At 36.1% G+C, this 27,326-nt stretch overlaps 2 protein-coding genes across 5 annotated transcripts; one reads left to right on the top strand and one right to left on the bottom strand.

Annotated features, from left to right (window-relative positions):
• Nucleotides 1-3,703: 3,703 nt before the first annotated feature.
• On the bottom strand, nucleotides 3,704-8,406 carry LOC143922236 (uncharacterized). 4 transcript variants are annotated; one of them, XM_077445456.1, is made up of 5 exons: nucleotides 8,039-8,406; nucleotides 7,159-7,257; nucleotides 6,094-6,323; nucleotides 5,367-5,597; nucleotides 3,704-4,373 (listed from the first exon to the last, which is right to left on the bottom strand). In XM_077445456.1, the coding sequence occupies exons 4-5, from the start codon at nucleotides 5,590-5,592 to the stop codon at nucleotides 4,303-4,305; spliced, it is 297 nt and encodes a 98-aa protein (XP_077301582.1). In that variant the 5' UTR covers nucleotides 5,593-5,597; nucleotides 6,094-6,323; nucleotides 7,159-7,257; nucleotides 8,039-8,406; the 3' UTR covers nucleotides 3,704-4,302. The 4 variants fall into 4 exon arrangements, with proteins under 4 accessions (XP_077301582.1, XP_077301579.1, XP_077301581.1 ...); XM_077445453.1 differs by lacking the exon at nucleotides 7,159-7,257 and adding an exon at nucleotides 5,665-5,799 and having other exon boundaries at nucleotides 5,422-5,597; nucleotides 5,882-6,323; nucleotides 8,039-8,376; XM_077445455.1 differs by lacking the exon at nucleotides 7,159-7,257 and having other exon boundaries at nucleotides 8,039-8,399.
• A 1,172-nt stretch (nucleotides 8,407-9,578) lies between these two features.
• LOC143922629 (uncharacterized) lies at nucleotides 9,579-13,469 on the top strand. The gene is made up of 3 exons (XM_077445958.1): nucleotides 9,579-9,783; nucleotides 9,857-10,105; nucleotides 10,217-13,469. Exons 1-3 carry the CDS (start codon nucleotides 9,676-9,678, stop codon nucleotides 11,132-11,134), a joined length of 1,275 nt encoding a protein of 424 aa, XP_077302084.1. The 5' UTR covers nucleotides 9,579-9,675; the 3' UTR covers nucleotides 11,135-13,469.
• The last annotated feature ends 13,857 nt before the right edge of the window (nucleotides 13,470-27,326 follow it).

Raw genomic sequence — 27,326 nt, 5'->3', positions numbered from 1 at the left:
CCATTAGAAATTCATTGGTCATGGGTTCAGAATGAGATTCAATCATCTCATTAATATCTTCAATGTTAACATCTAGGCTAAGTTCGTTCATTAAGTGAACTATTTCAAGTGTGATAGTTTCTGGAGTTTCATCAAAATTTATATCACCCATCATTTGTGGGCATAGTTTTCTCCATGAACCTTTCATTGTTGACTCTTTTATTTCAGCCCACGCGTCTCCAATATTGTTTGTTGCGTTCCATATGTTATAATTCCTCCAGAAATCTTTTAATGTGGGCCCACCTTCCATGTCAGTTGTCTTGATGGCCTGATTCATTATCGACCTCATATAATATCGTTTAAACGTAGCTATCACTGTTTGGTCCATGGGTTGTATGAGAGTCCTGTAGCATTATCTAAGATTAATAATATTTTAAATGGTAAATTATTAACTTCACAATATTGCTTTACTGCTGGTACGAAATGTGAAGTGAACCAATCTTTAAATATTAAAGCAGTAACCCAGGCTTTTTTATTTGATTTCCAAATAACTGGAAGCAATTTTTATCTTTCCCTTTCAATGATCTAGGATTTTCTGCTTGATAAATTAACATTGGAATCAATTTTAAATCACCAGCTAAATTTCCACCAAGAAGCAATCGGTTTTTAGAAGGTTTATGACCAGGGGCAACTGATTCTTCCTTTGATAAGAATGTACGATTAGGCATCTTCTTCCAAAATAAATCAGTCTCATCTACATTGAATATTTGACTAGAGGAATATTCACCATCTTCAATAATTTTGGACAATGAGGAAATAAAGTCTTTTGCAGCATCTTCATCCGCATCAGCTGATTCTCCAGTGAATTTAATATTGTGTAAAGAAAATCTTGTTTTAAAAATTGAAAACCAGCCGTGACTTGCATGAAACACCGTGTTAGAATCTTCTTTTAGTCTAGCCTTCCAATCCTTATGCAAACTAAGAGCTCTAGCTTGAATTATTGAAGTACTCAGAGGGATGTTTTTTGATTTTGGTCACTTATGCAATAAGACAAAGATTTCTCCATTTCATCCATCATTATGCCGTGCAGGATGTAACACTTTTCACAGTACGGGCTCGTTCATACGCATTTCATAGTGCAACAGGGAATGGAGGAGAGGGAAACAATTGCACGCAAACAAAAATTTTTGCATTATCACCAAAAAAAAACGATTTTTTAAAAATGTGCGAAATAGCGAATTGTGCGAAAGTTGAGGTCCGCCTGTATAAACGTTATCTATGTATGCAGATATGATTAATGTGACGATTTATTTTTGTCCTCAAAACGGGACATCTACCAATTTGTACGTAATAGTATGTGTATTCAAGAAAACGCGTATTTTTTCATAGTTTTTATTTATTAATAAAAAGAACAGGACTTTTGAACGCTTGTGCTAACGTTATTAAAGAAATTAAAAATACCTAATAAATATGCATTTTTAGCACACTAATCATTATTCTGGAGATATTTTACAAAAGCATTCATACCTTAATTTCGGAAAAAGATAAACAATTCATTCAAAGTTTTATGAAGGCATACAACTTTACCCCTACCACCTGACTCGAATGTGAAAAGGCAAACATTTGTACTTATGTAGCTTCCATAACAATGCAAAGTTTTTTAAAAAATGTGTGTTTTTAACGGTCTCGATTTGATGAAATTTATCTAGTATAAGTTTCAGTGATGCTGGTTTTTTTTTAACTAGATGATTCTCTATTTAATAAAAAAAAACTGTGCGAAGATATAATATTAGGGCTTATTGTCTTTGCAAGAGACCAAGGGTAACAAATACTTTAAATAACCCTAACCATTGACGGAGCACCATCCGTACACATACATATGTAACTCCTATGATATTTTAAATTGTTCTAAATATGAAGAAACATAATTTTATTATAAACATCTTGTCCTGTCGTACGCTCGCTAGTTATTTGCAGCATAGATATTGATTCACTATTTTGTTTTAATTTATGAAACGAACGAATCCTATTTTTACTATTTCGCGGATTTTCTGTTTTTATCATTTTTTTTGCGTTGCACCGGTTAAAAACTACTGGACTATAATATAACTGGATACTGTTAGTAATATTGACTGTGTTGAAAGCCCCTTCTCGCGTATATACTTACACGGGTTAGTATGATAGTCATCGTTAGTACGATGGACTTTTCGGCTGAAAGATGTTCCGTTATAGAGATTTTAATAACTTTGTGACCAATAATAATCACCGAACCATTTGAATGAGTGTACATATATGTAAATACATGTTCGGGGAAAAACCGACAGCATATGTAATGTATTCGACAGCCAAAGATTCAATTTCCAGCCTGGGCGATTATAACTTTTATAGTATGTGATTTTATTAATTCAGCGAGTATTATTTCATTATTAATGTATTATATTTATAGAGATAACGCCCGATGAAATTACTCGTCATCGCACAAGCATGGCTTAAAATTAATTTGAATCTTATTTTTCTTTAAAATTTCACCCAACTCTTTATATGACACCTTAAAATTCCGTCTTGCCATCGTTTTTAAAGTAAAAATTCTTTCTGTTTTTGTATTTAAGTGGGAGAATTGAAAAGTTTAAAATGTTATTCTTAGCTTTTTGGCTCTGTATCTATCATTTCTCGTCTCGGTGATTACTGGTCACAAAGTCACTAAAATCTCTATGACGGAACATCTGGCAGCCGAAAAGTCTATCATACTAACTATAACTATCATACTAACGAGAACTTGAGTGCCGTATATTGTGTATTCGCGATTTTAATGGCAAAAATTGTCTTTGTGACTAATAATTCAATTATCCATTTCTCACATATCCATGTATGTACTTGTGGGGGAATCCTAGGATTGCGGAAACGATGCATACGATGTTTGCAGCTACGTATTTTGTATCCATGTACCCATTAGTTAGATTTTAAAAAATTCTTTGTAAACCAGGATTTACAGACTGCATTTCGGAACGCGGGACTGGCAACTTTGATGGTTAAAGTTTGTACTTTGTTAAACGTCGTCACCAATTTCGTTAACTTAACGTGACTTATCAGCACTGAACGAGTCATTAGCTATCATTGCCACAAGTTCTTTCACGGATCGAATCCTACTCGTATATTGTAGATATAAATAGAACAATTTCAATTAAAATTAAAAAAATAATTAAAAACCGGCTTTTGTTTTCCTGATTATAATAAAAACAGATATTCAATAATTCATTCTGGTTTCAACGTTTAAGGATCTATCATAGGATGTCGTACGACGAAGGAATATGCACCATAGTATGCAAATAATATAAGTATCAATATTTTACACATGAATTGTACTAAATTAATTGTATATTGAATTCAAATAGGTAAAAGGGAATACAGATCTCAGAACAAGGAACAATATTTATACTTTTGAAGGGACACATGTGAGTCATCTCAATCACTTTTCTTAGTACTCACCGTTTCTATTCTAATTATTATACAATGACAATTTCAGCCTTGAATTAACCGTCGATGGAGCAGTATATCTTGCGAATTTGGAATACTCCAGCGCCGCCGACGCCTCCGGCGCCCCCAGCGCCCCCAATGCCTTCGGCACCCCGGGACCTGAAAAAACTGGGAAACTGAAAAACTGAAAAAATGAAAAAAATGAAAAAAATGAAAAAACTGAAAAAATGAAAGATATTTTTTGATTTTTAAATGCTTTTTATTATTACGAAATTATGTTCACAATACATCTTATATCTATTTTAATAGCTACTGATCATTTTCTATTTTACAATTTTAATTTAATTTGGTTAGTAATCACAGTATTATATTATTCTAGTGTTAATCTAAAGCATAATAGGAAAAAGAGCTTAAAAACCAACTCAAAATAGAAAAATATGAAAAAAAAAAAATTTGTTCCCCATACCGGTTGACGGTTGATCGTCCGTCACATATATACAAACATAAAAATATACAAATATATATATTTAGCGACAGTCCGTTTTTATATATCTTCTTATCTTCTAATATATAATTTGGAAAGAGACTTTGTATGTATGTATGTATGTATGTAAGTATCCTTCGTCGTCGTCCGTATATCGGTGACGTCATCGAACACGTGATTCGATTTTTTTCGATCCATAGGCGCCGATTTGTTTTTTTTCGATTCAATGGATTCACCCCCCGTGGGGCCCCGAAGGGCCCGCAGCCTTATGGGGCCCCGAAGGGGGCACAGCCCCATGGGGCCCAAAAGGGGGCGCAGCTTTATGGGGCGCAGCCTTATCGGGCGCAGCCTTATGGGGCGCAGTCTTATGGGGAAGGCTTTGCGCCTTTCGCAGATATAGTACATGCAAATAGCCAATAATTCGCAGATATGGTACCTGCAAATAGCCAATAATTCACAGATATAGTACCTGCAAATAGCCACAACCAATAATAAATGGTCAGTCTCCAAACATAAACGGTGAGTATTAATGTTAAATGGTAAGTTTTATTTTGAAGAATGGCCAATATTACTTTTTGGCTGGTATCACTACAAGGTTAATACGATCTGGATAGACAATTTCATCCAACAGGCATTGCAGTTATTCCACTTGTTATTTATGTTGAAGATAGATAATATAATAATGACCATTTTACTAAAAAATAATCACAAATTAGTCAAATTCTGCCCCTCCCCCCTGGAAAAAGCTGAAATGACATCCCTGTACTAGGTATTTCTACAACAAAAAACAATGAAGTATACAATTAAAATAACTTTGATGATTTCTTTATTAAATTTTTTTATTCTATATATCTACTTATCAGTAAATTTAGCTTTGCCCAATTGTCACTCATTTTGCTACTGGTGTTGAGGTATTGTCAACATAAAAAAAAGTTTGTCTTGACGTCTCGGGTCAGTTGTCACTTGGACATTTGTATTTACAACAGCATGGAGTGCAGACTTTGTCTGTGCTCTGCTCCACTCGATTCTTCCGTCTCCATCTATGACGACCCTCATCCACTGGTTCAGCGCATTCAGAAGTGCTGTCAGATGCCGGTCCGTTATGGGCATTTTTAATCCATTGCTATTAAAATTCGTTACCATTCGTTGTTATCATCCTCATTTGCAGGTTGAGAAAGGTGACAATTTGCCAGATACGATATGCTTGAGGTGTGTCAAAAATCTAGAATTAATTAACACTTTCCGAAACGTTTGTATTCAAAGTAACGAAACGGCGAAGCTGAGGTTAGTTGAACGTGTGCAAATTAAGACGGAAGAAGTTTTACTTGAAGATTTTAAATGGAAAGATGAGGTAAATATTCGTTTTATAGAAAATATTAATTTAGCGCCCAAGTTAACTATAGAGGGGGCTACATACGCTCCGGAATACCTGAGAGGTCTACCGTGATGTTGACGCAGACCGTAACGTGTGTAGGAAGATTCACCTTGAGGTCGAAGAGCGTACAGGTCACCTGACATCGTACCAAATTCTGTTCATTCGCCTGGGTAGAAGTATGGTTTACTGTCTCTTTATCCGGGATGTTCAAGGAGTTGTTCTGAAGTCTTTCAACAAAAATAAGTGTGTTGTAGAACTCCTCCGTCCGAAAATCTTCCATTAGTTCTGAAATTACACATGATAAATGTACAATTTGCATCCACTAATGCCATTTACACTAGACTGTGGCGACCTTTGTAGTTATAAAATTGCGAACCACTTCCACTCGGGAGAATAATATTAACCCTTTGCCCGCGGCAATATAATAGCGAACAAGCCCTGTACGCGGCGGCACCTTTTTCGCGAATTTGGCAATCGAGTTTTCGACCTTAAATACAGATTTTAATATTTACTCAAGTAACCAGATATGTTAATTAACACATAAAGTATTATTTTAAACAATAAAATACATAATATATCTCGTAGTTTTGGCTTAATTGTCAAATAATCATTGTTCATAAAATTGAGAGGTATCGTCTCAATTGTATGAAGACGTGACGTCACATAAACGAGGTTTCAGTATGGTTCCACAAAAAACTAATTTTGACTGGTGTATATTCATTTTAAGCAAATTGAATAGATGGCATTCAACTCTCAGTAATATATTCAACCAATTTTGAACCTTAAAACGGTTGAAATAGGCGCATATAAGCCTCAAAATCCCGTGCAAAGTTCAGAAATTCTATGGAAGACAGCCGCGCTACAGACTTGTCGCCCAAAGCATCCATAGAAGACGGCCGCAGGCAAACGGTTAACATGTTATCCATCCAAGCTGCCGAGACAGTGCGGGAAATTCCAATTTTCTTCAAAATCCTTTGCTATGCTTCTCCATTCTTCTGTCGTTTACTGAAACTGAAGAGAACAAATATAAACAAAAATATTGCAGGAGGGGACCTTACTGTAAACTCTCCAGCATCGACATCTATGCCCCACACAAGAACAAGACCACCTAAACGACCTTATTCTAATACAGCACTGGTCACTGATGTACTGAAGACAGTTAAAGAACATTTTAAGTGTAAAGAAGATCGCCACGATTTTTACGCCAAACATGTTGGCAATGTATTACGGGAAGTTAAATGAAACCAAACGGGAACCAAAATGCAACGAATCATGGCAGAAAAACTAATTGGTGAAGTTTTGTTTGAGGCTCAAATGGGCACTTTAAATAAGTCCCATACATTAACCAATCAATGGTCATAATTCCACACCTACTTCTTCCATTTCAGCAGATCCAATGCAAACTCCCCAATATGTCTACTCCCTCTTCATAACACAACTCATCTCCGTCTTCATACCTGGGAAATACGGATGATTTGTATTGAGTTTTGAAAATTTGTTCAAAAACCATTATAGACGGTATTAATACTACACGACTCATATTCACATTACTTTTTGTTTATTTTACATGCGTGCCAGTTGGCGTAATTTAAAACAATTTAAAAAATAAAAATTATTTGAATGTATGTATATGTACATTCCTTGTGTAGAAACGTTTCGCAAACTATGTTCCGAGGAACACCAGTGCTCCGTGACAATTTGGAAAGGTTTTATACACTGCAACACATTTAAAGTTATTCATATTGAAAGGCGAGTGATGATCAATCTCCACTGATGTTTAAGTTAAATTTTAAAGTAGATGAAGAAGTTTCCAAAGTATTTTTAGATCACTATGTTACATATGTACCTTGAAAACAACTCGTTTGCAATATTTTCCAGAGGACGATTTCTGGGTTCGGAATCCATTTTCCGTGACAGCTAAACCAGTAGGCTTAAGCGCAAGTGACTATGAAAATGTAATTGATATAATTAGTGACTTCGATTTGAAACATAAAAAATACAAAGATCAGCCTTTAAATGATTTCTGGGTGAGTTTGTCAGAAGAGTACCCCAATTTTTCAAAACAAGCTATTATTGTTTCACTTCCGTTTTCTACAACGAATTTATGCGAAGCGGGATTTTTTTATTATGGAACGAAGTCAAAGTGAAGGAACAGGCTCGACGCCACACCAGATATTTATTTATTCACATTTTTATGTTTATATTATATTATAGTTTTATATCTTAAAGTAATTACTAAATAAATAATGTGTTTTAATAAAACAAAAAATTATTTTTACTAGTAGAAATTACTCAACCTAAAAAGTTAGTGTTCCGTTAAAATTTCCATTGCAGAAAAAGTTTGGGAAACCCTGGTTTATAGAATCCATTCAAAATATTGTGTTTCCTGAATTTTTACCATATTTTCTGATTTTCTTTATTTCTTTCATTATTAATTTTATATTATAAGATTTCATTAAATGTTTTTATTCTTTTTTCTTTCATTGTTATTTTTATATTATAAGATTTCATTATGATGTGGCGGCTCGCTATACGACATGGTCGAGTTTGGTCACCTTCCTGCGAGTGGGGACCAACTCGATTATGTTCGGAGCTGGCCACCTCACTCTGCCTTCAGCTGTCATAAATAAAACACGTGCATTAACATGCCAGTCGTCTCATTCGTTCATCCCCCATTATATGTATAATATGTTTTTATTATGTTATTTTCTTAAATGGGTTTTTACCTGTATAAATAAATAAATTAGATTCGCCATGTTTACGCCGTTTATATTACAAATAGTGAGCGAAGCCGGGTAAAACAACTAGTGTTCAATAAATATGGCGTGACCATCTCGTTCGTAAATGGACCTGAAATCTGGACCCCAATAATTGTGAATACAATTTAATAAGTTTTGTTTGTTTGTTCAAAAACAGAAAACAGACAAAAATTTTAGGAAATACGTAAATCATTTTAAGACTTTTGCGTTAAGTTCTTAAGGTGTGTAAAATCTGAATCGTCGCACTGGCCACGGTTCAAAAATCGCTCTGACATTTAACGTCAAATAAGTGTAATATGTACTCCAAAGCAGCTGTCAAATTGATGCTAGTCACTGCAGCCAACGTTCTCATAATACGACATAAATCGTAATTCGTAAATTGGGTAATTGGACTATTCGTCACTTTGCCGTGGTCATAAAGACAATTTTTGCCATGAAAATTGCGAATACACAATCTTTGGCATTCAAGTTCTCGTTAGTATGATGGACTTTTCGGCTGCCAGATGTTCCGTTATAGAGATTTTAGTGACTTTGTGACCAGTAATCACCGAACCGTAAATTGATATACGTCTTTTTTTCAAATATTACATATTAAAAACATCTAAGCACTTAGAATTTTAGTCTATTTTTGTTAATATAATAATAAAAAAGGTCAGTATAAATAATAAATGGTCAGTCTCTAAACATAAACGGTGAGTATTAATGTGAAATGGCAAGTTTTATTTTGACGAATGACCAATATTACTCTTTGGCTGGTATCACTACTGTTGCGTAGGGGTGAGTGGCGGATCCAAGTAAAAGGCCAAAGTCGTGTCACAGCATTTATTGATGATTAAGGAGATATGTACACGCACTGCCAGTTCTCCGTCCAAAATGTCTTGATATCGCCTAAATACCGCCTTATAAGGGGCAGGTCTCTCAGAGCATCTTCGACGTCCGATTTGTTTACCTATTGTTATGGTCACGTACTGGATGTGCCACGGAAGTTTCCCACGCTATCGCTGTGGATTCTGAGAACTCTACCGGACTGCGACCGAGTTACTGCTACCCCCGCTAATGCATTCAGGGGAGATAATCCTCGAAACCAATTACAACGGTCACACAGTCTCTGGGATGCTACTTGGCCTAATCCGATCGCACTTACTCGGCCTAATCCGAGTGTACGTAACACTACAAATTTAATACGATCTGGATAGACAATTTTATCCATCAGGCATTGCAGTAAGTTTTGGCGAATGTACGTCAAATTTTTATACTGTCTACTTGTTATTTATGTTGAAGATAAATAATATAATAATGACCATTTTGACAAAAAATAATCACAAATTAGTCAACAATTGCCCTCCCTCCTGGAAAAAACTGAAATGACATCCCTGTACTAAATATTTCTACAACAATACACAATGAAGTATACAATTAAAATATCTTTGATGATTTCTTTATTAAAATGAACATTTTTTTCTATATACTACTTATCAGTAAATTTAGCTTTTGTCCAATTGTCACTCATTTTGCTACTGGTGTTGAAGTATTGTCAACATAAAAAAAAGTTGGTCTTGACGTCTCGGGTCAGTTGTCACTTGGACATTTGTATTTACGACACCATGGAGTGCAGACTTTGTCTGTGCTCTGCTCCACTCGATTCTTCCGTCTCCATCTATGACGACCCTCATCCACTGGTTCAGCGCATTCAGAAGTGCTGTCAGATGCCGGTCCGTTATGGGCATTTTTAATCCATTGCTATTAAAATTCGTTACCATTCGTTGTTATCATTCTCATTTGCAGGTTGAGAAAGGTGACAATTTTCCAGATACGATATGCTTGGTGTGTGTCAAAAATCTGGAATTATTTAACACTTTCCGAAACGTTTGTATTCAAAGTATCGAAACGGCGAAGCTGAGGTTAGTTGAACGTGTGCAAATTAAGACGGAAGAAGTTTTACTTGAAGATTTGACATGGAAAGATGAAATGGATGTAATTTCTCCATCAAACATTTGCGATTCAATCGTTGACAATATGACTAATGATTCTGAGGTAAATATCTGTTTTATAGAAAATGTAAATTTAGCGCCCAAGTTAACTCTAACTGTGCTTTTAAAGTGTCTCAAACGTTTAATATTGTATGACGTTTGTCTTATTTTACAGAAAAACAGAGAAAAGTTTATTTTGGGCAACTATATAACAGAAATGGTGGACGATATTGAAATTCCACATTCCGCACAATCTGGAATGGACCATCAGATTAACATTCAAAATATGTGTAATGACATAGAATCCCACTCTAGGATAAATCCACATGAATGTAATATTTGTTTTAAATCATTTACTCGGAAAAGAAATCTCGTTGCACATATTAAATCTCACACTGGGGACAAACCATATAAATGTGATATTTGTTTTAAATCATATTCGTTAAAAAGTCATCTTGTTGTTCACGTGAAATCTCACACTGGGGAAAAGCCACACAAATGTAATATTTGTTTCAAATCGTTTTCCCTAAAAAACAATCTTGTTGCACATGTGAAATCTCACACTGAGGAAAATTCGCACAGATGTGCTGTTTGTTTCAGATCGTTTGCTCTAAAACGCTATCTTGGCGCGCACATGAAATATCACACTGGGGTTAAGCCGCATAAATGTGACATTTGTTTCAGATCGTTTGCTCAAAAGTCTTTACTCTTGAGACATGAACGATCTCATACTGGAGAAAAACCATATAAATGTGATATCTGTTTAAAATCATATTCTCTAAAAAGTAGTCTCTTTGACCATTTGAAATCTCACACTGGGGAAAAGCTGCACAAATGTAATATTTGCTTTAAATCGTTTACTCGAAAAAATGGTCTTGTTTCACACATGATAGCTCACACTGGGGTAAAATCCCATAAATGTAATATTTGTTTCAAATCATTTGCTCGGAACTATGACCTTTTAAGACATGAAAGATCCCATACCAACGAAAAACCACATAAATGTGATATTTGTTTAAAATCATATTCTCTAAAAAGTCATCTTGTTGTACATATGAAATCTCACACTGGGGGAAAAGCCACACAAATGTAATATTTGTTTCAAATCGTTTGCTAACAAATCTCTTCTTTTGAGACATGAAAGATCTCATACGTAAAAAGTTGTATAAATTATGTGATTTTTTTTGCTTCAAATCTTTTTTTGCTCGAAAAAGTCATCTTCTACATATGAAAAAAACTTTTATTTAGTTTAATTTTTAAAATCTTATTTTGTTTTTGATCATTTGCTCACAAATTTATTAGTTTGGTTCGTAGTAATGTGAAGTATGCCTCAATCATTTGGTCTCCTTATTACCAAACTCATATTGAGCATTTAGAAACAATCCAGAAGCGTTTTTTGCGTCATTTATCCTATAAGACTGGTCTTAAAAACTGTTACCATCTTATAATGACAGACTTTCTTTTTTCCATATTGCAAGTTTGTCTCAGCGCAGAAGGGTTTCTGATTTTTTAATATTATACAAGATTGCTAATGGTACTCTTGACACATGTTTTAAATGAGACTAACTTTAACGTTAATGCCCGATTCACCAGATGCACTAATCTTTTTTATCCACCAATTTGTCAAAGCAACATTTCTTTCAATAGTGCAATCGTTCGTATGTGCCGTATTTACGATAGCTTAGATCAGTGCTTCCCAATTACTTTCATGTCCCGACCCCCTAAATCAGAAATAATTAATTCCCGGCCCCTAAAAATTTTTTTTCTAGTTAAAAGGTTTATTTGGCAGTAATTATTACAATTATAATACACATATTTATATTCAACACAAAATTATAGGAACTTGCTTAAAAACATTTTTTTTAAATAAAAACTATGCACACATGAAACAATTTAATGCGATAGTTGAGGTCGCATGTTTTTACATAACAAATCGATATCGGGTTCAATGTCAGAATCTTCCAAAGTTTCCGTGGAAAGGCATGACCTTTGCTTATTTTTTAATATAATGACGAAAATGTTGTTTCGCATAGGTACGTAGTCGCGAAAGGAATAAGAGTTACCAGGGCTTCTTTTCCAATAGCAGGATATTCTTGCTGTCGCCTTAACCAAAATTTTGAAATACTTTATTCATTTAATTCCACTTCAAGCAAATTATTTCAGCTGATATCGATCAACTCTTCTTGGGCTGTCCACGTAATATGATCATATTTTAAGGACTTGGCAAATTGTGTTATTATCCAATTGTACCTTTCATCCTCATTCAAGTTTGGGAAATATTTCCTTAAATATATATATATACATTCCCTAAATATGTAATGTGGAAAAATATTCATAAATGAATATTTGTACTGTCTACTGAATATTTTCACGGCCCCCGCGAGAAATCCTACTGCCCCCCCCAGGGGGTCGCGACCCCCAATTTGGGAAGCACTGGCTTAGATGATTGTACCAACCTCTTTAGTGACTCTTTTAGTATTTTTAGGACAAAGGTGAAGAAAATAATCTGTGGTTGATTTGCTTCTTCACCTTCTTTGTCTATCTTTTTCTCTTTTACTTTATCTGTTTCTTTTTTTAAAATCTTGATGTTTTTGTAATTTTACTTTTTTATATTACCATGTGGTGCTCACTGTAAATGGAATATTATATTTTTATTTGTGTTTATTATTATTTTTTGTCTCACCATACAACTTTCTTTTTATATTTTATTCTGTATGTGTGCCTATTTTAATAAATAAATAAATATCTTGTTGGCAAGATAAAAACTTCCACTAGTGAAAAATTCACATGAGGCAAAAACCCCACTAGTGTTACTAGTTGTAAATAATTTTGTTCTGTTAATTAGTTCTAAATAATTTTGTATTGTATAGCCTATTTGAACATGGAAAGGGGTTTGCTACAAATGGTTGCAAATTACGCCACTGCATGCTCATTTCGATTGAATTTTGACTGTTTGAATTTCAGCATGTAAGAAAGACAAGATATTCATGGGGTTGCGCCAGAGAAATGTAATATTAATAGAAGTGGCTTTAGGTGTTATATTGTTGTCAAGTGACGGTTGTCCACAGACAATCCTAAATAATTTTAGTATCAGTTGTATTTGACGCTTGGTGCTCGACATATGTCCGAAAAAAACTTTATATTACTTGGAGATGGTCCATTGTCCTGAAATTTGCCCTAAACCCTGCCTGTTCTGTCGGTTGGTTTTCATTGAGGATATTCTTCAGCCTTTGTGTAATAATCTTTGTGAAGATCTTATAAAAAGAGACAAAAATTATTTTATATATTATGGGAGGAGGATATAACAGAACCTACATATATGTATAATTTACAATAAAAATACCAAAGTGTGTGGGAATATTATCAACAATAAAGAAACACAATTAATTATTAACATTTTGTTTATTTTTCATATACAATTCCACTTAAAGATCAATAAATAAATAAATAAAAATTACATGAAGAACATTTTTTATTACAACTAAGCACATACATATGTACATATGTTAAATAGTAATTTGTAAAATATAAAATGATCAAAAGGTCAGTAATTATAATAATAATAACTATTTATTATATAAACTTTAAAAATAATTTCCAAATCAAAAGGTTATAACAATGTGGATAAACACAAATCAGATGTTGGTCAGTTGTTATGAAACTTTTGAAATTTTACAAAAATAATTGAACAATAAAATAAATTGTACATTAAATTTGGTAATTTCATTCGTTTGAGATGAGTGAAAAATAATATTTTTAATAAAAGCAGCAATTAATATTGCATAGAAATAAAATTCCGTAGGAATTTTTTCACAAAAATAAGCATGGAAAAAAACCGGTGACTTTTTCATCGTAAACGTAAATGAGGTTTGTAAAAATAATCTGATTACACTGGTTTAAAAAAAAAAACCGTCTTGTATGTATTACATTATCCAAAGCATCCCGCATAGATCTTAACAGATTGTGATTATGATTGCGATCGCATGAGTTTTTTTTTTTTTCAAAAAAATTAAATATATTTTTAATTATTAATAATTCTGCAGCTCTACTGATTCTGAAAATGAATGAATCGATAATAATCAATTCCCAAGTAATAACTCTTTATATGATTTTGACAACGAACCTGAAATTATTATTGATAATGTAACGTAGAGATTGAGTGGGTGGTGCTCGTGGACCAATGGCTTACGAGCGCTGATCACCTGATCTCTCGCTCGCGCCAAAATGTCCTCGCCTAATGAATAAGCCGTATGTAACGGCCAATGGGATCGCCCCACTCATCGACCAATAGTTTACATGTATGTGTATTGTGCCCAACGGGTATAAATATGGGGCGCTCTCGGTCTGGAAAGCATTCCGACCTGGAGCGCCAACGAGAGCAGACCAATAAACCGCTACTACAACTTCCTGCGTCTTTCTCTCCGATTCTGGAAGCCCCCACCTCACGTCCACGCAACATTGGTGTCAGTCAAGTGGAATCGGAGATGAGCAGAGCAACGAAGAAATAGAAATAGTCGGCGACCGAAGAGATCTGACGACAGCTGAGCTACTTCGTGCCATGGACAGAATGCCATGTGCCATGCATTGCATTTGGCGGCATTCAAAGGCGAGAGAGGACCACCCAGCGAGCTTACATTGGCGGGCAACGATTGGTGACATACCGTGTCAAATGGTTGTCGACACCGGTGCAGAGATTTTTGTTCTAACTTAGAACTATATCAACAACTCCCCAGAAACCGGTATTAAGTGCTGAACGAAAAAAAGGAGGAGAGCGAGACAGGCGTCAAAGTCTCCTTCTTACCTACACATCGTAAAATGGATCGAGGTCAAGATCAAGTGCATGAGCAAATCATAATCATAATCAAGTGAAATTTCGCCGTGGCCGATATCCATGACGAAGTCCTGCTAGGAGTGGACTTCGTGCGGAAAATCGGAGTTTTCGAAATTTCAACGAAAAAGTCATGAAACCAGTTGTTTCAGAATATTGTTGTTACTACATACTGTGTGTAGATAAAGTAAACAGTATCCAGAGATAGAACACTTGGGAACCGGAGGAGAAAATTCCTGAGGATTGACGTCAGGAGGTTGCTGTCTGAGGATATCATAAAACAACCAATCATTCCTTAGTTTTTATTTAAGACTCAATCTGCTTTCGGTCTCAAACATCCAAAGCATCCCGCATACATCTTAACAGATTATGATTATGATTGCGATCGGATGAATTTTTAATACAAAAAAATTAAATATTTTAATTATTAATAAATTATCAATTCCGTTGATCGGTTGTCAAATGGTTGTCGACACCGGTGCAGAGATTTTTGTTCTAACTTAGAACTATATCAACAGCTCCCCAGAAACCGGTATTAAGTGCTGAACGAAAAAAAGGAGGAGAGCGAGACAGGCGTCAAAGTCTCCTTCTTACCTACACATCGTAAAATGGATCGAGGTCAAGATCGAGACACGGACCTGTACGAGTTGCCAGAGAGCAAAAACCACGAGTCATACACAGACACCGATAGGAATTTTCACCACGCCAACATCAAGGTTCGCTCATGCTCATGTGGACATAGTGGGACCATTACCACCATCCAATGGACACACATACATCTTGACATGTGTGGACCGCTACACACGATGGTCGGAAGCCATCCCAATCCCGGACATAAAAGCGGAAACAGAGGCAAAACATTCGTTGTAGGGCTGGCCCGTTTTGGAAGCCCAGAAACGATTACGACTGATCAAAGGAGACAGTTCGAATGTGAGCTTTTCAATGCCTTGAGCCAGCTGCTGGGTACGAAGCACAACAGGACAACGACGTACCACCCACAGGTAAATGGACTAGTGGAACGATGGCTTCTAGCACTGAAAGCAGCAATCAGATGCCACGCAACGGGGGCCTGGACGAGAATAATAATCCCGACATACGATGGGTCAGGTTCCTCGGAGGAATTTCTGGCGAGATTCCGATTCACAGCTCGACTTGAGGGAGCACGAAATCTGTCGACGAGGTTGTGTGCAGCAATGAGTGGCGCGGCCATGAACTTCGTCTGCCGGCTTCCACAGGATACGCAGGACGACTACCAGCTAATAATTGAGTAACTCACAACACGCTACGGCAATCGGAAGTTTGTGTATCAATTCTACATGAAGGCCCGAGGGGAAGCACGAAATCTGTCGACGAGGTTGTGTGCAGCAATGAGTGGCGCGGCCATGAACTTCGTCAGCCGGCTTCCACAGGATACGCAGGACGACTACCAGCTACTAATTGAGAAACTCACAACACGCTACGGCATTCGGATGTCCGTATATCAATTTTACGAGAAGGCCCGAGGGGAAGCACGAAATCTGTCGACGAGGTTGTGAGCAGCAATGCGTGGCGCAAAAATTATGTAATTTCATGTCCTCAATAATTTTTTCAATATCATAAGAAGGATGGAATGTCTTTCCATACATTCGCCCCTTTTTTGTCAAAGGGACTGTCAAAATGGAAAAATCGAATAAATGTGAAACTTGTTAAAAGTCGTTTGATCAACAATAGGACCTCACGATAAACAAAACAAATCACATTGGATAAAAACCATACGAATGTGACATTTGCTTAACCCTTTGTGTCCCAGTGGTGCCGTGGAATGACCACAATTTCAATATTTTTCCCTAGTGTCCCAGTGGTTCGATTTCGACACCACTTCGATTTTAGCGTTACCAGAGAAAAAAAGCAAAAAGAGGTTGGGCCACAAAGGGTTAAAGTCGTTTAATAAAAATTCAAACCTTCGGAAACACAAAAAAGTAATACATATAAAATAATGCATCTAGCTTTGACATATTTTTAAAATCGCGTCTGTCAGTTGATTTAAAATATTGTTAAAAGATGGCCGATGAGAAGATCCAAGGCACAGTAGTGGATTATCCCAATATGAAAAGCACAAGTTCTTGCCATCAGAGTATGAAAACAGCGAGAATTCATTTGTCGGATGAATCAGGCGTTGTAATTTCTCCACAAATTAGAGAATTTGTTCGCAGAAGGGCCAAAGAAGCATTCTAAGACGATTGTATCGTAAAAATAACAAAAATTACGATTTGGGCATCCATAACATATGGACCATAAGCTCAGTTGACCCAGGTCCCCTTTTTTGTCAAAGGGACTATGCATCAGGATCAGTACCTGATTGCTCTGCAAAATGTTTTTTTACCTTCAATAGTAGACATTATGACTGCAGGTATAGCAAACCATTTTATGCAAAATAATGCACCATGGTACACAAACAAGAAAGTAAAAACAAAATTAAGCCGACAAAACTAACCGACCAAGGACGACAATTGGAGAACACTATTAAAAAAATTAAATAGGTTGACTGGAGCAAATGGGATGGTAGCGGTTCCACGGGCAACTTAAAGCCGCGATCATGTGTCACCAAGACGAAAGGTGGGGAGTGATGAGGCGACCCCAAAGAGACATTGGAGCTGTCACTCAGTCATTCGGTCCTGACTCACAGAAGCGGGCGCCAATGTCATATTCGATAAAGAACAACGCCACGGTAATCGGGACCGACGGCGAAGTAAAACCAGAAGCTCAAAAAATAGGAGGACTTCCAGTCATTCAGTCATGACTGGTGGAGGAGGAACAACCTGGTTCCCTCGAAACCCACATTATAATAAAAAATTTGAATATACATATAATCAAAATTATTATTTTGAATAAAAATACCAATAATTTTATCTTACTACCGCCATCTATGTATAAAACTAAAGACTACATAGACGTCACCAAGATTTCAAATTTGCAAACTTCAAACGCGTCTTAAACGATATTTTATCTCTATCGTAATGGCGGAGGATCCATTTACTTAAATTGATGACCAAAATGAGTAATGTGTCAAAGTATGAAAACGATCTGATAAGAGGCAAATTTTTTCCAGAATTGGAATCGTAAGTGAAACGTAAATGAGGTTTGTAAATTGATCTGATCCCACTGGTTTAAAAAAAAAAACCGTCTTGTATGTATTACATTATCCAAAGCATCCCGCATAGATCTTAACAGATTGTGATTATGATTGCGATCGCATGAGTTTTTTTTTTTTTCAAAAAAATTAAATATATTTTTAATTATTAATAATTCCGCAGCTCTACTGATTCTGAAAATGAATGAATCGATAATAATCAATTCCCAAGTAATAACTCTTTATATGATTTTGACAACGAACCTGAAATTATTATTGATAATGTAACGTAGAGATTAGGTGGGTGGTGCTCGTGGACCAATGGCTTACGAGCGCTGATCACCTGATCTCTCGCTCGCGCCAAAATGTCCTCGCCTAATGAATAAGCCGTATGTAACGGCCAATGGGATCGCCCCACTCATCGACCAATAGTTTACATGTATGTGTATTGTGCCCAACGGGTATAAATATGGGGCGCTCTCGGTCTGGAAAGCATTCCGACCTGGAGCGCCAACGAGAGCAGACCAATAAACCGCTACTACAACTTCCTGCGTCTTTCTCTCCGATTCTGGAAGCCCCCACCTCACGTCCACGCAACATTGGTGTCAGTCAAGTGGAATCGGAGATGAGCAGAGCAACGAAGAAATAGAAATAGTCGGCGACCGAAGAGATCTGACGACAGCTGAGCTACTTCGTGCCATGGACAGAATGCCATGTGCCATGCATTGCATTTGGCGGCATTCAAAGGCGAGAGAGGACCACCCAGCGAGCTTACATTGGCGGGCAACGATTGGTGACATACCGTGTCAAATGGTTGTCGACACCGGTGCAGAGATTTTTCGACACCGGTGCAGAGGTCAAGATCAAGTGCATGAGCAAATCATAATCATAATCAAGTGAAATTTCGCCGTGGCCGATATCCATGACGAAGTCCTGCTAGGAGTGGACTTCGTGCGGAAAATCGGAGTTTTCGAAATTTCAACGAAAAAGTCATGAAACCAGTTGTTTCAGAATATTGTTGTTACTACATACTGTGTGTAGATAAAGTAAACAGTATCCAGAGATAGAACACTTGGGAACCGCAGGAGAAAATTCCTGAGGATTGGCGTCAGGAGGTTGCTGTCTGAGGATATCATAAAACAACCAATCATTCCTTAGTTTTTATTTAAGACTCAATCTGCTTTCGGTCTCAAACATCCAAAGCATCCCGCATACATCTTAACAGATTATGATTATGATTGCGATCGGATGAATTTTTAATACAAAAAAATTAAATATTTTAATTATTAATAAATTATCAATTCCGTTGATCGGAATTACGATTCTATTATAATTTAATAGATGCAATATTTATATCAGAAGAGATCGTCTGAAGATGCCAGTTAGAAATCAGAATACTATAGAGCCATGAAGAAAAAAATTAACTTTGAGACACATGGTTGAGTGAAAATAATCACTTCGTGATTTTTTTTCATCAAAAATCAAATCAAAAATCATTCCGGTTATGAATCACAAAATTCGTAACCGAAAAGACAAAAATGTTGTGAAAACGATTATTTCAACGCCCTGAACATATTTAGATGAAAATTTATATTTGTATTCTTTTTTGGTCGGAATTCGTAAGCCGGAAGTAGAACTTTTGTCTTGTGTAAGTTGTCCTACATTTGTGTTCAATTTGTATTGAAAATGCTCATTGCCGGTATGTGTGAACGTGTAAGTACATACATACATATGTATGTTCGATTATCGAATTTTGTTTTTTATCCTTCTTATATTCCTCAAATACATAGATTACTATATGTAAAAAACGAATCAATGAAGCGATGTTTTTTACTTTATAAAATTTTCGGATGTGTTTTATTTAATCTTAGAAATTTATGGATGCGAACCGAAAATTTAAATAATGTAGCCAAAATCCCAAAATTAGTACGCCAACATGGGTGTATATTTTGCGTGAAACATCGGGAGAGTTTGCAAATCGCAATTGAACGTTTATGAGATATGAAAACATGCAATTGAACTTTTTTTTCTTATACATTTCAAATCCCGGTGCTAGCACCGGGATCCCGGGATCGGAAATTCCCAGCACCGCAATCCCGGTGCTGAAGTAACCTTCCGGGATTGGAAGCAATCGAAAACGTCTGCACATATGTAACTAGAACAGCGTTCATCAAAATTACAAAAGGACAAAAAGGTGTGTGTATTGAAATTACATCACGTGTCCTCAATAAATTCTACAATATCATAAGAAGGATGTCTTATGACAATAAAATGAGAAAGATGGCATGTCTTTCCATACATTCGCCACAAATTTAACAGCAGAACTCTGCCTAAGAGCCTCAGACTAAGAAAGAAATGAAAACATAGCACCTTTGGGATGGCGGTACTTCAAATGTGTATACCATCGTCAGGCAATGTGGAAAAATATATACGATTATCAAAAATAATCACCAAATTATCAATTAGAATATAAAAAACGAACGAAAAGAGAGGAGACGTCAACCGAGAAATTGCTAAAGAACACATAGGAGAATTCCTCGTTGGCGAAGGACAGCTAGAAACACCGGTTTTCTAACATGGAGAACCTTAAAAAGAGACTTAACTAATAAAAATTATCCTCGAAATGTGACAAAAATTTACACAATAGGGTAATAAAAGATAATAATCTCTCAGAAGAGTCAATGCACGAAATCATTCACCTATTCGGCAATGAAAGAAATCCGACTCCTGAATGCAATTCGTGGCACAAAAACATCAATTTCAAATATCGACGACTCTATCAACGAATATAACTTGTTAAAAATAAATCGTTGATACAAGTTTTAGTATTTTGGAAAATGTGAAATATTACCAAACACAAAAATGATTTGCGAATCTCCAGTTATTGGGCGCTGACAGACCTGAGAGATAACTGCTAGGATTTCTGGACTCGGCTCGACCCGGCCGGGTAATGACTTAAAACCCGGCTCCGGATGCACTAGCGAAACGCTCAGAAATTATATTAAAAAAGTTATTGAAGCTCTTTGCATTCGCCATAAATTTAACAGCAGAACTCTGCCCACGCTGTAGAAGCAGATCTTTGGGATGGCGGTACTTCAAATGTGTATACCCTCGTCAGGCAATGTGGAAAAATATAAACGTTTATTAAAATTAATCACCAATTATCATTTAGAATATAGTAAACGAACGAAAAGAGAGGAGACGTCAACCGAGAAATTGCCAAAGAACACATAGGATAATTCCTTGTTGGCGAAGGACAGCTAGAAACACCGGTTTTCTAACATGGAGAATCTTAAAAAGAGACTTAACTAATAAAAATTATCTTCGAAATGTGACTACAATTTTCACGAAAGGGTAATAAAAGATAATAATCTCTCAGAAAAGATAATAATCTCCCTCCCCAGCATTAGCTTCAGAGAAATCTACGAATAGTGGAATGCAGACGTAAACAATACGGCGTACTGAAATTTCGCTAAATTTAGAATTTCACCCATATATTATTTTTATATACTGATATACTGTAATATATTTGTATTTCTTTATTATATGTTTTTTACCTCCTTCTATAATTTTTTTCCAGAATCGTATAATGAAACAAGAATTCAAAATTTGGAAATTTTTGATTTTAATTTGGGACCCGAATCCACCGGGTTTTCAAAATTGTGGACCCGGATACGTCGGGTTTTGAAAACCCGGATTTTCAGAAACCCTAATATCTACCGCCATGACAATGACAGATTGTCTCAGGATCTAGATCCGATAATAATCGACAGTATTTTGGTTGGCTAAGCACCAGGATTCTGGCGACAATATATATTGTCTCAGGATCTAAAAAATGGTATAAACATATTTTGGGAAGTGTGACGTATAATCAAACACAAGAAACTGCCGCCATGACTGAAAAAAGACACTGTCGCAAAATACCACGAGTAGGCTAGACCAGGGACGAACGTAACAGTCATCATTAGTCACCGGAGCCTGAGGGGGCCGTGTATTGTTCAAAGGTTGTAAATGCATTGTTTAAGGTTTGCCGAACAATGAATAGCACTGTGACTATCCTACCTGTAGTCATCATATTTCGATTATGTATGAACATATGTAAATATCTAGGTAGATATATAGAAGAATCCCAGGCCCTGGAACGATAATGTAGAGCCCTATGATAAATTAAAAATAGATATTAGTATTTTTAATATGTCGAAGATATATCAAAACTATTAGAAAAATACCTCTAAACATAAAAATATGAATAAATAAAGCACTTAATGACTTTGATGATATATGTAAGTCCTTGAATTGCATATCTTCTTGATATCAGACACAATATTGGTAGGTTGTATTCTACATAATATCTGGTATGCTGTCGAGCCTGTCCCTGCACTTTGACTTCGTTGCAGCATAATAAGAAAATCGCGCTTCGCATAAATACATAGGTTGTAGAAAACGGAAGTAAAACAATAATGGCTTGTTTTAAAAAATTGGGGTACTCTTCTGACAAACTCAACTCACCCAGAAATCATTTAAAGGCTGATCTTTGTATTTTTGTTTCAAATCAGTCACTAATTAAATTAATTAGATTTTTAAGGCGCTTAAGCCTACTGGTTTAGCTGTCCCGAATAATGGATTCTGAACCCAGGAATCATACTTACGGAAAATATTGCAAGAGTTGTTTTCATGTTATACATATACATAGCCCATAGGTGTTGTAAAAATAGTTTGGAAACTTCTTTAACTTTCTCTATTGACTCAGATGTATGTTTTAAAAATCGCGCCTGTCAGTTGATTTAAATTATTGTAAGAAGACGGCCGATGAGAAGAAACAATAGTGGATTTTCTTGCCATACAAGGATGAAAACAGCGAGAATTCAAAACATACGTAGGTACATACACACAGGGAAAAATACCCTATTTACATATGTATGTAAATAAATTTTTGTGCATAACCAACACCTTCGTCTCAATCACCCTATCCCCATAATGTAAAATACAATATCTATTACACAGAAGAATAACATTGAACCACCACAAAAAAAGAGAATTACCGCAATCCTTAACCTACATACATACAATAAAATCGTCGTTGTATTGAATTGTATTATAATATATTAAACACATGAAAATCCTTATGGAATGAAAAAGAAATTTCCAACAGTTACATTTACAAGCCATCCGATGGATGATTTATTATTATTTTTCTGAGAAATTGACGAAAACTTGTAACATTTCAAACTCAATTTTATTTCATTGTGTACTAATAGATGGGAAAAAATATCATCGTTCATCATAATTCACTTCATAAATACATCATAAAACATGGCCACTAGTATTATATAATTGAATAGATGTAATATTTATATTAGAAGATACCAGTTAGGACAGAACGTCATTGACCGAAAAGAAAGGAAACAAAGACCGCGTGATTGCCGACGAACATAATAGTGTAGGTTCGTTCGCGCCAAAATGTCCTCGCCGAATGAGTAAGCCGTATCTAACGGCCAATAGGATCGCCTAACTCATCGACAGCAGCCCTCGTCAGCAGAAGGCCAGCCTCATCCAGCAGGGAGTCGTGCCGAGGCTGCTCCAGCTGCTGCAGCTGCCCGACTCCACGCCCCAACACCTTCCTCTCGACGCGGCCATCACAATAGGTTCTCTAGCCAAAATGTTGCATCGTTGGTCGACCTCGGAGTCGTGGGTGTTTTGATCGAAACCCTTCGACCGAATACCGATGCGTGCTCATGTGCCCTTTGTTCAGACTACTTGTCTGATGGTCGGCTTTCGTGGCCTTACGACCCACGATTTGGCCGATGTTTTTTGGTGCTGACCACCCTGGTCAGCGTACACGACTTGTTCGCCAACGGTCGCCGCGTAAACATTGGTGTTTACGTGGCCCACGTTCTCGTCACCGAGTCCCGATCAGCTCGGCCTTGATCGGCTGACGATACTGGAAGTACAGCTTCAGTATACGTCTGGTGAGAAGTGAGGAAACCTTGGATCGTCCACTTTGTGCAATCTACTATTAGAATTTCCCCCTGCTAAAGAACCAGTGCTTGATCAAGGTGTTGTAGAAATGTTGCGGGGACGTGAAGAGGGGGCTTCCACAATCGGAGAGAAAGACGCAGGACTGTTTTAGAAGTCGTTTATGACATTTTGGCGCGAATGAGAGATCAGGTGATTAGCGCTCGTAAACCATCGGTCCACGAGCGCCACCCACCTAATCTCTATGTTACACTAGTAGCACAAACGTGTCCTTCAAATGTGTTGTCCTATTCAGAGAACAGAGACGGCTCAAAAGAAGGATCTGATCAGACTGGTTTAAAAAACCAAAAAATGAGCTCAAAACCGTCATGTATGTACTAAATTATCCAAAGCGTCCTGCATACATCTTAACAGATTGTGATGTATGCAGGATGAAGATTTTTTTTCACATTAAAATTGTGCATTCTTTTGTAAAAGTGAAATAGGTTTGAACTAAAAAACACTTTGTGTGTGGGTGTTAAAATGTGGTCGAGTGATACAACTGACCTTTTATAAATAGGAAGCCATCGAAAACGTCTGCACATAACTAGAACAGCGTTCATCAATATTACAAAAGGACAAAAAGGTTAGTGTATTGAAATTACATCACGTGTCCTCAATAAATTCTACAATATCATAAAAAGGATGTCCACTGATGAAATTATTAATATCGATCCAGCAATACGATAACACAGAGAAAGACATCAAAGAAATTGTCATTTTTCGGCTAGGGTGCACTGGCGAAATGCTCATAAATTATATTAAAAAAGTTATTGAAGCTCTTTGGATTCGCCATAAATTTAACAGCAGAACGCTGCCCACGCTGTAGAGGCAGACTAAGAAAGAAATGAAAAAATAACACCTTTGGGATGGCGGTACTTCAAATGTGTATACCATCGTCAGGCAATGTGGAAAAATATAAACGATTATTAAAACTAATCACCAATTACACTGAGCAACAAAAAATCACGTTTTTGAGTTACCAGAGCGGAGACTAGCCAATCTTTACTAAGTTTGGATATATTTTTGTATATATGGTTGTATCGCGTAATATGTTAGGTGCCAGCGAGATGGCATATAATCCACCTCACAGATCGGTCGGACTACATGCCATGACATATTAAGATGACAGACACAACTCAAATAATAGTGTCTTTAATCTCTGAATCTGGAACTTGATATAAGGTTCGAAGAATTCAATTTTTTTAAAACTGTTTCTTTTATATCTTCCCCTTTTATTATGATGACAAATTAAAATTTCATAGTACTACAAAATGGATTAAAATCATTTTCAGTTTTGAGATTAATTAACTGGGCTAACGTAAAATATGCATTATTAGAAATTAATCACGATCAAGTACTTAATTTGCATTTTAATAATATTTCGGTTCAAAAATTTTGGTCGGAAATATACGTTGACAATGAAACCAATATAAAGATTTGGCAACAATTGTTTTATTAATATTATCTATATTTCCCACTACCGTATATTGCGAAAGATCATTCAGTGTAATTGCACAAAATTTAGAAACCAGCTGACAGACGCAAACTTAGAAGCAGCAATGCGGCTTGCACTGGAAGAAAGGACTATTGAGCAATTTCCACTGCAAAATGTTAAAATTTCTTTTATTTTATGAACAAATTGATCCATTTTTTTTGTAACTTTAATTTATTTGATTAAATTTGGTGCGGCCACTAGACATTTCCATGGGATTACTATTATCACCTGTGCGGCCACGGTAAAATTTTGCCTGAGAATCCTGACATACGATGGGTCAGGTACCTCGGAGGTAGGCAGGACGACTACCAGCTACTAATTGAGAAACTCACAAAACGCTACGGCAATTCGACGTCCGTATATCAATTTTACGAGAAGGCCCGAGGGGAAGCACGAAATCTGTCGACGAGGTTGTGTGCAGCAATGCGTGGCGCAAAAATTATGTAATTTCATGTCCTCAATAAATTTTTCAATATCATAAGAAGGATGGAATGTCTTTCCATACATTCGCCCCTTTTTTGTCAAAGGGACTGTCAAAAGGGAAAAATCAAATAAATGTGAAACTTGTTTAAAGTCGTTTGCTCAACAATAGGACCTCACGATAAACAAAACAAATCACATTGGATAAAAACCATACGAATGTGACATTTGCTTAACCCTTTGTGTCCCAGTGGTGCCGTGGAATGACCACAATTTCAATATTTTTCCCTAGTGTCCCAGTGGTTCGATTTCGACACCACTTCGATTTTAGCGTTACCAGAGAAAAAAAAAAAAAGAGGTTGGGCCACAAAGGGTTAAAGTCGTTTAATAAAAATTCAAACCTTCGGAAACACAAAAAAGTAATACATATAAAATAATGCATCTAGCTTTATTGACTCAGATGAAGAATTTATTCGCAGAAGGGCCAAAGAAGCATTCTAAGACGATTGTATCGTAAAAATAACAAAAATTACGATTTGTACATCCATAAGCTCAGCTGACCCAGGTCCCCTTTTTTGTCAAAGGGACTATGCATCAGGATCAGTACCTGATTGCTCTGCAAAATGTGTTTTTGCCTTCAATAGTAGACATTACGACTGCAGGTACAGCATACCATTTTATGCAAAATAATGCACCTTGGTACATAAAAACGAAAGTAAAAAACTTCCTGGCCTTCCATAATATCCGGTTACTTCCTTGGCCAGGCAAATCACCAGACCTAAAGCCTATCGAAAATGTCTGAAGCTTTTTAAATTTAAAATAAAGAGTACTTTAACGTTGAGATTATGTGGGTGGCGGTAGATAGATAATAAAAGTATTGCAAAATCTGTCAATGGAAAAAAAGCCGCGTACTGGGCAGATTGTCACAAAACAAACTTACGGTAAACAATTTGTCAGAAGTACATTCGCGTAGCACATGCTTTAATATTGCAGTCACACCGACATTTAGAAATTATATTAAAAAAGTTATTGAAGCTCTTTGCATTCGCCATAAATTTAACAGCAGAACTCTGCCCACGCTGTAGAAGCAGACCTTTGGGATGGCGGTACTTCAAATGTGTATACCATCGTCAGGCAACGGTAAGTACTTTATTTTAATTATTTCTTGTATATTATATATTAAATATTATTATTTTATATTATATGTATATTAAATATATGTAAATCCTTATTGATTCGAAAAAATTTTCCTCAACCCCAAAATTGTTGTTTTTCAACTATTTGCTTACTAGTAATAGTATATATCTGAAATTTATTGTATTCCACAAGGATATCCTAATGAATCGAACGCGAAAAAATTCAAAAATACTCATGGATATGTATATGATTTATTGGTCAAAAATACGCGCCTCATG

This window comes from Arctopsyche grandis, chromosome 2 (assembly GCF_051622035.1).
Source record: "Arctopsyche grandis isolate Sample6627 chromosome 2, ASM5162203v2, whole genome shotgun sequence".
In the NCBI taxonomy this organism is placed as follows: domain Eukaryota; kingdom Metazoa; phylum Arthropoda; class Insecta; order Trichoptera; family Hydropsychidae; genus Arctopsyche; species Arctopsyche grandis.
Note: the sequence above shows the minus strand (reverse complement) of the source record. Positions and strands in the feature narration are given on the sequence as shown.